Below are 12,558 nucleotides of genomic sequence, written 5' to 3' on the forward strand. Positions count from 1 at the left end.
AAAAGAAGTTTTCTGTTGACTGAATTACTGTCCTCCACTCTGTCTTTCCACTCTTAATGCACCCAAGATAATGTCTGGTGGCCTGAAACTTTTTGGGAAAAACAGAAAAGGCACGATGGATTCCATTTTGGGAGAAACCTCTGTTTTCCCATGGAATCCCAGAATTTAGAGGCTAATAGATCCCGTTCAAAATCTGTTTTTGTCTTACAGCTATACAAGTTGATTAGGCCCTAGAAACAGCATGGTTTTCTATCCCTGCTCTTAAAGGGCTCTACTGGGAAGCCCATAATTCAATTAGGAAGTGGGACAAGAAGAAATCTTAGAACTACTGGATCTTCTTCTGTTTGTCTGTGTAGTGATATATGTGTTGTGTGTGGCGTCTGTAACAAGCTATAATTAATTGCCTTAAATAAAAATAAGCACTTAAATCAAACAGTTTAGAGGAAAGTTAAAACTGTAATGCCTTTTAGTTTATGTGACTTTAATCTCTAAGAAATAAAAATTGTTATAAAGACCAAATTGGAAAATGCAAATATCATCAACACGTAAATAGGAGGTTTAAATCATATAAGTTAGATACCAGGTTTGCTAAATGTTTCAAGGTTGTACGCTGCCTACTTTACAACTTGGTAAGGCCTGGGGACATATGGAATTAACCATGCCCCTTACTAGGATGGAAAAAGTCAAACTTTATCTGCATCTAGTACATAATTGAAACAACTTACCAGGTTTTACATTAAAGTTAAAAATTGCTAAGATTTACCATTAAAACATGTAAATAAGACAACTAAAAATAAATTTACATGCAAAATATGTAGGAACAGTAAAATGTGTTTGTCATAAAAGATTATAAAAAGGTATAAAAATATAAACCTTGCCTATGGAAAAAGGAATGTTTTGAAACCAATGTAAGGGTAAAATTTGGCTTTCTTTCAATTGTACAGATTTTTCATGTAATACAGAAGAATAATGAAATATTTGGTTTGCCTTGTTGGTAGACTGCCAGGGAGAGAAAAGAGTAGGTAAAGGTTTTTGCCTAGTTTTAAAATTTCTGAGACATCCTTTTGCCAAAATAAATAACTTATGTGTAACCTGGAATTGTATTTCATACCATCAAGTGTTTTGAACCTCTAATTACTAATTAGAGCTTTTAGTAAAAATTAATGAAATATAAGTACTACTGTACAAGTAAGAAAAGGAACACACTTGGCTATTTTTTTGAGGACATGCATTTAATTTTAAATTTTACAATTTAGATTCAGCATGAATTGCAATAAATGGATCTTCAGCAGAGTTACTAATAGAAAAATTAGCTTTGCCATCGTTAGAAACATAAATTTTAATGCCTGTGCAATTGCCATTAATTTTATCTCCAGAAATGACATCACAGTATGTGCCAGCAGGAAGACCAGTTTGCAAAGTTAAAGAAAGTGACCTGCAAAATAAAATTTAAGGTTCATCTTCAATACAATGAAAATCAAGAATACAGACTAACACAAATAAACAGCATAACTTTACGTTGTAGAAACCTAAGCAGCGAAGTCTCATTAAGAAGAAAACCCATATGCCTCTCTAGTAGGTGGAAATAGCTGTCTAGGACCAAAAGTAACCTTACAGAAAACCTAGCAATTCCCTGGTCAGTAGTGAAAATATTACCAAAACAGGAAAGTTGAAGAATATCACTGAAGACTGGCAGGAATAGTTACACTTTGATAAAGGTGCTACCTTGGTAAAATTAAATTTGTTCTCAAATGAAATTAATACCAATTACTCTTAAAAATGTAAAGGGTATTATATTTTAACCTCCTTCTTTTACCAAGAGGTCAAAACGAAATTGGGATGCACATAAAGATAATCTAGCATTTCTATGAAGAAGTGATAGGTTGAAATATAAAGCTTTTTCAAAAAAACATTTTGGTATTTTCATCCACAAAAGAAAGAAATTAAAGAACTAGACATGGGCTTTTTTGGCAGGAAAGAGATCAAATTGACTTCTATATTGATGTATTTATTTATTTTTCATCAGTGAAATATAATTTATACTAGAGTGAGCTAAGTATGAGTGTCAGTTGGCCTTGGAAAGGGACAATTCAACTGTTTGCACCGAGGTCTTCTGAGCTATATGTTAGGGAATCATTTATACTTCAGGTAAAGCATATAAGAATGACAGATGAAAGGCCAATAATGAGAAGTTTCAGAACTAAAACTCAAATCTCCTGAAGCAAAACATTAACCACAAGATACATATTATTTATACATATGCTTTAAAAATATTATTTGTCACAAGGAGACAGAGAAGTGAAGAAAGTATATCAGAAAACTACCTAGAGTAGTCATTGAGAAAAAGAGTTAGAAATAAAGATACTTTAGTACTGAGGCAGCATTTCTCCATGGTTAAAAAAGCAGGATTATAAGACACTTTTTTTTTTAATGATTTCACAATCCTTATATTGATTACCTTGTGTATTTTGCGGCAAGTTTAGGTGAGCATATACATGTGCATTCTATATATGCATATGATATTGCAAGGGTGCACAGAAAGGATTCTGCTTACAACAGAAAGCACTTATGAAAACAGAATAATGAAGGAGTAACAACCATCATCCTTTTGCTTCTGCCCAATTTTGATCTCTATTGTCTTCTTGCTCCACTGACTAAACTACTTTTCAAAGATGATAAAAGTCAATGAACAGAAAAATAAAAGAATAAACCAAGAACATATTGCTACAAAATATTATTTTTAATTGATATTTACTTACCAGTCATCATTGTTGAAAACAATGAATCCTCTGTTTCCTCTCCCAAAAGCCACTTGGTTGCTCCCATTATCATACCAGTTTGTAAAAGGCTGGCCATCCACTACATTGCGGAAAATAACCATGTTCCTAAAAACACAATAGCATATAAAACGTTGGTATTCCTAAACTTCAACTGTTTTAAATAAAATGCTAAGGAAATTTTATTATTAGAGGACATGTCTAAATACAGATTCTCACCTTATTTGGCGCCATCGATGTTCACAGACCCAGTCATTGCCACAAGTAGTGTCTGGATTAATAGTAACTTCTTTAGTTACTCCATTATTATTTGGTGGCCCAACCCAATCATTAACATCCTTAAGTACAGGGAGAAAAGCCAAATTTTACCATGCATGTATTTACCTCTTCCTTCTCCTTTACACCAAACCCAACTTATCCTGCTACTTGTGTCTCTGCATTCAGCTGTGTCTCTGCATTCAGATTAGAATCCAATGCCTTCATTAATGCTTACAACCCTTTACTGGGTCTTCATCATCTCTCTATCCTCTGGTTTTCTTTTGGCATATTTCAAACAAAGGTAACAAATTTTTATCCCCTCCTTTTCATTCCAAGGAACTGCAAAGGCTTCTTTGCTCTGTTGCCCAGACTGCAGTACAGTGCCATAATCATAGCTCACTGCAGCCTTGATCTCCCAGGCTCAAGTGATCCTCCCATCTCAGCCTCCAAAGTAGCTAAGGCTGTTGGTGTGCACCACCTCACCCAGCTAATTTTTAAAAAATTTTCAGTAGAGATGAGGTCTTGCTAGCTTGCCCAGATAGGTCTTGAACTCCTCAGGTCAGCTGATCTTCTCGCCTGGCCTCGCAAAGTGCTGGGATTACAGGTGTGAGCCACTGCACCTGGCCTGCAAGAGCTTCTTAACATCACTGTAAGCCATGCAGTGTCATTGAAATGGGAAGGGCATTAGTACTAGAAACACCAGGATTAAAACATAGGCTCTATCACTAGTAGCTGAGAAAATTTAATCAATATACATAATATCTCTGTGTCTCAGTTTCCTCATTTGTAAAATGGGAATTTTTTTTTGGCTGTAAAAATTAAGTGATATATGTGAAAATGCCTTGAACATGACATGTGCTAAATAAATATTAGAATCATTCATGCTTCTTTTTAGATAAATGTACAAAACAATACATGTGAACATTATTTATAAATTGACCACATTTTTAATATTATGTTTTTCTGACTGGCACTTTAAAAAATCTTCATTAAAAAATCCAGAGTAACCTTAGGAAGTTTTTCAGTGTTGACCTTAGAATCATATCATATGGTGAAAAGTGAACAAAACTAAGAGTTTTTAGCATGCAGCCGTCCTGGCAAAGTGGAAATGTTATAGTAATAGAAAAAATAAAAATACTCTGTGACTCCTAACATCAGAAATAAAACCAATCAGTAGAAATTATGAGAAGTTGGCTCAATATAAAAGTAAACCTTCTAAATATTACAGCTGTTTAACAATAGAATCAATTGCTATACAAAGTAGCGGACTTCTCAAACTGAAAGTAATCTAAAAAAAGCTAGCTAGATATCTGTGTGACTCATAGGAAGGAGGAATTTCTGCTTTAGTTCTGAAGTCTCTGATGCTGTTTCTGAACTGTTTAGTTTAAAAGAAAACCTTATACTAGCTTTCCAAATATCTTTACACTCATTCCTCTGTTCCTTTTTGAAACTTCTCATCAGATTAATGTCTTTACCATACTCCCAAATATTTTTCTCATTCTTACCTTTCTTGGAACACTCTAAATTTCTATTCTTTAATACATATCCTTTCCTTCCTCTTATATGATACTTTCCCTATTTAACTTAGCTCAACTGATTCATTTCTTTCTATTCCATATAACTTTTTAAAAGTATTTAACAAACATTTATATTGTTCTCACTGTGGGCAGATGATGTTTTAAGTTCTCTACAAGTGTTGGCATGGATAATCTTCCTATGAACCCTGAGGTAGGTACTTATTCGAAGTATATATTTTAATCCCTGTGTCTAGCTCTTAGTTTTGAGTGGGTTTTTTTTTTTCCACCTGTGGGCTAGGGGGATGTTTGTCATATCTCTGAAACAGCTTGTATATTCTTTGTCAATGGAGAATATAAATTTTACTCCTTTAATATAACCTACATTACTAAAATCACAGCCCTGTATCCAGTTTACAATTAATTAAATATTTGTTGAATAAATATATAATTAATACTTGTTATATTAATTTAGAATAAGATTGCTTCTTTTTTCTTCAGAAAAGGATATATTGAACAACTCCAAAACTTACTTTTCCATTTTGAAACTGTCTTGACCAACGGTAGCTTGACATTACTCGTGTAAATCCATAAGGATGAGCAAGCATAAATCCAACTGCCATTTTATATAGCCTGAAAGTTATATAATTATATTATCATAGTATATCAGAATATTCTTACCATCATTGAAAGATGTGTTAAAAAAATAGAGAACTTGGTTTTCTACCTAGCATCCCAGAAGGTAAGAATAGAGGCTCCTCCAGCCCCATGTCCTCGTTGATTGTCATGGTTATCCACAAAGACAAGTGCTCTGTCAGAAGGCACGAAACCCCAACCTTCTCCCCAGTTCCTATTTTTGAAAAATAAGATATATGTTGATGTATCATTTCACAACAGTTTGAGAGTAACTTAAGTGTGCATCTCTTTCTGCATGGCATGGCATCTGAAGATTAAATTCTTTCTCTAATTAAATGGTTTTTCTGTAAGAGAGATATATATATATACACACACACACACACATATATATATACACATCAAACACACACGTGTGTAATCTACATATATGGTCCATATTTGTACATATATGGTCCAAATCATATTACAAATATAAGATTTTTGTTATTAAATAAGGTCCTTTCAGAGGTTTCAGCACATTATAAGTTAGAGGCACTCCAGAAGGATCAATATCCACATCACATTATACCGAATGTCAAACTAGACTAAAATAAAGCTTCAATACTGTATTGTTATAATATAAATATTTTATATTTTTAATTCATATAATATATGTAAATTCTACAGGATGGAAACTTTGTACATACTTTATACATGATAGGATCATTTTAATAATAACCTGGCTTTAGAAGATTATATGCAAACATCAGTCAAATCCAGTATATTCATCTCGTACTTAGACGAAAACTCATAGGGTATGTTTAGCATTCCTAGGCATACTGCCTTGTGACAGACACTCTAAATACAAAAGATGATTGATTAGAGTTTAGGGCTCTAGAATACTTATCATTAACAATTGACTCCTTGATAGTTGTCTCAATAAGAATGTTCCAGAAGGTAAGTCACACTGAGGTAGTATGACTAACAGATCCATGAAATACTTCAGGGGAAAAGTTGTATTTATTTACTTTAAGTAAGACATCTTCTCTCCATTCCACTTGCGAATAACTGTGCCGAGTTTTGCACCATACTTGAATTCTGTCACCCGGCCATTTCCAAAGTACTCACTGCTTTTAATTGGCTCACCACCCAGATCAATTACCTAGTAGAAATTTAGGAAAAAATAACATTTTGCATAAGGACTTTAAAGCATTTTAACCAATAAGTTAATATTATATAAAAAATAGCTTTCAGCTATTTGTTATTTATTAATAAATTAAGCTATTTATTATTTCTTTTTGTCTTGTTTTGTTTTGTTTTTTAGTGACAGGGTTTTGCTATATCATCCAGGATGGTCCCAAACTCCTGGCCTCAAGCAATCCTCCTGCCGCAGCCTCCCAAAGTGCTGAGATTACTTGCACGAGCCACCACGCCTGGTCCTATTTGTTATACGAAATGTGCAAAAAGGTTTTCTTATTCTTATTATCTCAACAGGTAATATTTTTATATCTTTTATTTGATAAAGTATATACTACAATATTGAAAGAAGTATAATGTCAAAGATACCGGTTGTCCTGTGAGAACACTTACCTAATTTTTAGTCTTGTACATTAATGATAATAATAACAGCTCACAGTAATAAAACATTTAGTATCGACTGAAATGCCTTGATAAATATTAACTTGTTTCATTATCCAAAGAAAGTAAAGACATAACTATTATCAGTATCCTACATTCTGTGTACCTCCATAAAACATGTGATAAAGAATTAGATATGCTGTATGTGAAGAAGAGGAGGTTAAAGAACACTGTTTTATGTAAATGTCTCATTCCTTATCCAACATAAATTGCATTTTTAATTAAATCTTCCATTAATTTTATAATGAATAAGATGATATTTTATATGCATATAAGTATTGATGTACCTCCTGGTAAATGAAAGGTTTACTTCCTTCAGGGAACCAGTTACTGTTTAGATTATGCAGTTTGTCCAAAACTGCCTTTATATCTCCAGGCCACATGTGCTTGGAAGCATCAAGTCTGAACCCTGCAACACCAATGTCAATGAGACGGTTCATATATTCGGCAATCTTGGAACACACATAATCTTTCTCCAGTGCAAGATCAAGAAGACCAGTCAGACGACAATCTCTGACCTGTTGAGGTAAAAATGTTATGATTGATTCATAAAACCTCATTTTTCACCTGAGAATACATTTGATTATTCATTTATTCTGTGATTCCTCAAGAGATATTCTATAGTGATTTCCTTGCATTGGGCACTGGGGATGCTCACATTCTACTATAGATGTATCTTTGAAATATTTTCTAATAGAAAATAGAGAATTTAGGAAATAAAGTCGATGAGATTTTTAATTGATTGGGAACTTCTTAAAAGTGGGCAAATGTGTATTGATTAAAAATCTTAAATCAATATTTAAAGGTTTTAAAATATGGATTTGAGTTTCTTAAAGTAGTCAAACTTGTTAACCTATGTCCCTAAGAGATCTAAATTCATATTTAAAATGAAATTCAATTAGCTACATGTCTACAAGAAAAGGTATATATCACTCTTTATTCAGATGACTCTCATAAAAAAATTTACCTGAGTAGCATCGTTGTAGTTCTCGATATCTCCACTTCCAGTTTTACATTTACCATCATTAAAATCCCATCCCGAATATGGGACTGCTGGAAAGTCCCTACTTCCAGGGTTGAAGTAACTTCCACAGGTACTGCTCGTTCCTGCACTCACAGCATTACCACACATATGATTAATTACAGCATCCACATAAATACGAACCTAGAAAGCAAAGTTTCTACTTCAGTGTGACTTACAGAGAGGTAGAAATTCCAAGAATTATTGATTCAAGTTTATACTATGTTAATAAAACTCCAAAATATTTTATGATATCTTGTAACTGTTTTCCTACAAGATCAAAAATCGACTGTGAAAGGAAAGTAATGTGAACAAAACACCTACATTCATTCTAGACACTTGGTCAAATATTTATAGGAATGATAAATTCAGAGACCAGAAACTACCATAAATAGGAGGAAATGCAAAAAGCCCACTTCGGGGAGACAAAACTCAGATGAGAGTGGAAAGGTTATTGTTTTGGAAAGTTCAGTGGTTGCCAGGAGAAAGCCTGTACTCTATTAAGCTTTTGAAGAAAAATAAGGTAGCTATTAATCTCAATTTAGGCTCCTCATTAAATAGAGAAGCTAGCTATTCACCATGAAAAACCCTAGAATTATGGATGGAGACACAAGTCACCTAAAATTGATAGCAAATATTGTAACTGGAATTATAATTCCTAACCAGAAAAGTGTTTCCAGGAAATACGGACAGATATAAGGGTTAAAATTTGATGTTTTGCTTTAGAAGCAAATTCTGCTTTAAACTTTAACTTATCTCTTTAGTAGACAGCACATACACAAATATTCACAAAAGTTGAACATAAGGAAACAGTTAATTTTGAGTTTTAAATTATGGAGAAAAATTAAAAAAAATAAAATATAGAAAACTTTCTGCTGAAAAGGAGCAAGAAAAAAGAGAAAGAGACCATTTTCCTGTCTGTTATTTTTAAAGGAAACTAGAATTCACTTACTCCCACATTGTTGCATCTTGTCACCATGTTTCTAAATTCATCTTCATTTCCAGATCTTGTGCATAATTTATAGCTAACTGGTTGGTATCTTTCCCACCAAGGTCGGAAAGGGTTGTAAATTGCTACATTTTCATTTGGTGGGGAGACCTACAAATTAAAGAGTCTTCATAAGTACCAAATCATGTCTTACAGTATATCATTGAATGTTCTAGAAACTAATCAATAGTATAAAAATTCTTGAATCTTGGTACATGCAGCTATCTCTTGGAAATATTAACAGCACATTGGAGGGCTCTTGTTGAAGAAAGATTATCTCAGAAACAAAATATAAAGTTGCCAAGAATACTACATAGATTTTTCCTCAGAAATCTCTTTTACTTAGAATACTTACCTGTGAAGTAAAATGCTGCCCAAGCTTCACAGATGAGTTCAGAATACTATTTCCTACAAGCACAGTGAATTCTGCAATTGATACTGTGAATCATACCCACCTGAACTCCTCCAAATCCCTTGGGAGCTAAATATCGCTCACATTCAAGAGCAATATCAACCCATCGCCATTCAAACAGATGAACAATAGATGTCCGTCCTTGTTGTGTATTTGGGGAATACTGAGCCCAGCAGAAACCAATGGTTAAAAGCAACAGAAAGAACTTCATTTTGCTTTGAAGTTGTCAGTGTCCTTTCCAGAAACTATTTATATTCCTGTAAGAAGCACATTTTACAAAGTAAATATTAGCATGAATAAATACTTGAGGGCAAACTGTTTATTCATAATCTGAAAAGGATTATCAATAATAATCCTAACAGCTGAAGAACATTAAAAAGTCTCTCATGGAGATCATCCAAATGACCTTTTAGATATTAATGTTTTTCTTTGGTTCTGGCAGCACTTTTATTTTTCCTTAAACAGTGACCCATTGCTGGGGCCTAATGTTCTCACATAACAGTGGAAAACCAAAATTTGTTGTCATCTCTTTAAAGATCGAGAATGGTGTACAAAAAAACTTTACATAAATTAAAAGGATGAATACATTTACAGGTATAAATGTGAACCCCTTCCAACTCAAGGCAAGTAACAGCCCACGGTGCTCTGTCAGACAACATAAGCTAAGAAAGGAAACTGGGTCCTATGGCTTGGGCTTTCCAACCCTGACAGACCAACAGGACAGAAACCAGTGGTCCAGGAGCCCTTACCAGCCTCTAGACAAATCCCAGAACACTCAGCCTTGACACATTAATACCCTGCACAGATCAGAGACTGCTGTCCACACAGACTCACCAAGCCAAATTTGTCTTACACAAGCACGTTTTTAGCCATGAAGTGACCAAGCCACCTGTAGTAAAGACTGAAATCAGAGATATGTACAGATACCAAGGGGAACAGTTAACTTGAATACAAGGTCAAAATCAGCAACACATTCTACAATCCAGCGCTGATATTGAGAGGAGAGAAAGACCTTCTCCCGTTGTTTTATATTGTTTTCTATTCAGTAAAAACAACAAGTAAGTAAAACCAAATACATGCAGCCCATCGCCAGGCCTGAAACCAGGCCTGGGCCTGATTGGCCTAAACCCAGTAGTTAAAAATCAACTTATGATTTAGAAGCCAATATTATTCACAGGTTCCAGACATTGTACAAAAGAACTCTGTGAAACTCCCCGCCCTGATCTGTTTCTCCCAGACCAGCGGTGCATGTAGTCCTTGTCATGTATCCCTTGCTTGAGCAAATCAGTCACGACCCTTTCATGTGAAATCTTTAGTTTTTTGACCCCTTAAAAAGGACAGAAATTGTGCACTCAAGCTCAGATTTTGAGACAGTAGCCGGTTGATGCTCCCAGCTGAATAAAGCCCTTCCTTCTACAACTCGGTGTCTGAGAGTTTTTGTCTGAGGCTCATCCTGCTACAATGTCAGATACAAGCTTCAAGGACAACTTCTTTCCAAAGGCTTATTCCAGTTTGGTGCAGCTAGCATGAAGTGTATTTTTTAATTTACCTGACCAGATGCACATAGGGAGAACACATTCTTTTTTGAATTGTCTATATGGAGTCAGAAGTTGAGTCTTTTAAAGGATTGAAATAAAACAGAATATTCTAACTGGACTAAGATCATATGATATGCACCTTGTTAATATGAACATTTATTTCCAAATATTTTGTTTTTATAAGAAGTGTTATAATGAACATCTGTATACAAGTTTACACATGGGTAATTCTGTATGCTAGATAAACATATGGTAAACTTGAAGCATATTTTTATATTTTCATATTGTGCAAAATTGCCCTTACAAATTTATCAATTTTTACTTTCTAGTAGCAGTATATTATAGTACCTTTTGCCACACACCAACCAAAAATTAATATTATCATAGCTCTACGTTTTGACTAATAGATTAAAAATGATTTGGGTCGGGCGCGTGTCTCACTCCTGTAATCCCAGCACTTTCCGAAGCTGCGGCGGGCAGATCACGAGGTCAGGAGGCGGAGACCTTCCTGGCTAACATGGTGAAACCCTGTCTCTACGAAAAACACAAAAAAATAGCCAGGCATGGTGGCAGGCGCCTGTAGTCCCAACTACTCTGGAGGCTGAGGCGGAAGAATGGGGGCCTGAGCGTGGTAGGCGTGTGCAGTGAGCCCAGATCCTGCCAATGCACTCCAGCCTGGGCGACAGAGGAAGACTCCGTCTCAAAAAAAAAAAAAAAAGATGTGTGTTTTTTCCCAATTACTAGCAAGGCTGAACATCATTTCACATTTTTTGGCCTTTTGAGTTTTCTCTTGAAATTTGCTTCTTCCTTTTCCCATCTGGTTTTGCTTTAATTATTTTTTTTCTTATTGAATGTTTTGAGTTCTTATGTTGTTATCATTTGTCATGTATTGCAAATCTATTGTCCTAATATATCACTGTTTTTTGAAGTCTTTCCAGTGCAAATTTAAGCAATCATGGATGCTGGTAAGAATTAGGACAGTGTCAAAGGTATGCCTGAATTATTATTTTTTGTCCAACTACACTCATGCATTCCTTAATGACAGCAGTATGTTCTGAAGAGAAAGCCATTAGGTAATTAAGCCACTGTGCAAATGTCATAGAATGGACTTCATTAACCTAGATGGCTTAGCCTATTTCTCCTAGGCTACAAACCTGTAGAGCATGTTACTGTACTGAATACTATAGGCAACTGTAACACAGTGTACTTGTGTATCTAAATACACTTAAACATAGGAAACTTCCAATAAAAATATGGCATAATAAACTTAACGGGACCACCATCATTTATATGGTGCATGACTGTATTCAACATGCAAAAGGTTTTAAGTTTTAAAGTGATTATTTGTTTAACTACAGTGATTCCTCCTCCCTCCATATCCATGAGGAATTGGTTCCAGGAATCACCATGGATACTTAAAGTAAAAACTACTCAAGTCTTTTATATAAAATATAGTATTTGCATATAACCTTTACATCATCTCAGATTACTTATAATAACGAATGCAACGTAAATGCTATGTCAAAAGTTGTGATACTGTGTTGTTTAGAAAATAATGACAAGAAAAAAGTCAACACATGTTCAGTATAGATGCAACCATCATTTTTCTTGTCTTATCCTTAGATCTTGTTTAATAAGATTACATTTCAGACTAAGTGGTAAGGAGGATGGGAAGAGAGACAGAGGAACGATGTATTAATGATAGCTTTGGTGGTGGTTGTTGTTGAGGTGTCCCTATGTCACCTAGGCTGGAGTGCAGAGATGCAATCATGGTTCACTGCAGCCTCGAACTCCTGG

The 12,558-nt window shown here is 34.5% G+C and overlaps 1 protein-coding gene across 1 annotated transcript; it reads right to left on the minus strand.

Annotated features, from left to right (window-relative positions):
- Nucleotides 1–1,211: 1,211 nt before the first annotated feature.
- LOC100447008 (pancreatic alpha-amylase) lies at nucleotides 1,212–9,457 on the minus strand. Its single transcript, XM_024252920.2, has 10 exons — nucleotides 9,267–9,457; nucleotides 8,776–8,922; nucleotides 7,770–7,967; nucleotides 7,090–7,320; nucleotides 6,193–6,326; nucleotides 5,277–5,399; nucleotides 5,083–5,182; nucleotides 2,997–3,115; nucleotides 2,760–2,885; nucleotides 1,212–1,435 (listed from the first exon to the last, which is right to left on the minus strand). The coding sequence occupies exons 1-10, from the start codon at nucleotides 9,432–9,434 to the stop codon at nucleotides 1,246–1,248; spliced, it is 1,536 nt and encodes a 511-aa protein (XP_024108688.2). The 5' UTR covers nucleotides 9,435–9,457; the 3' UTR covers nucleotides 1,212–1,245.
- Between the last annotated feature and the right edge of the window lie 3,101 nt (nucleotides 9,458–12,558).

The sequence above is a fragment of the Pongo abelii genome, chromosome 1 (assembly GCF_028885655.2).
Source record: "Pongo abelii isolate AG06213 chromosome 1, NHGRI_mPonAbe1-v2.0_pri, whole genome shotgun sequence".
In the NCBI taxonomy this organism is placed as follows: domain Eukaryota; kingdom Metazoa; phylum Chordata; class Mammalia; order Primates; family Hominidae; genus Pongo; species Pongo abelii.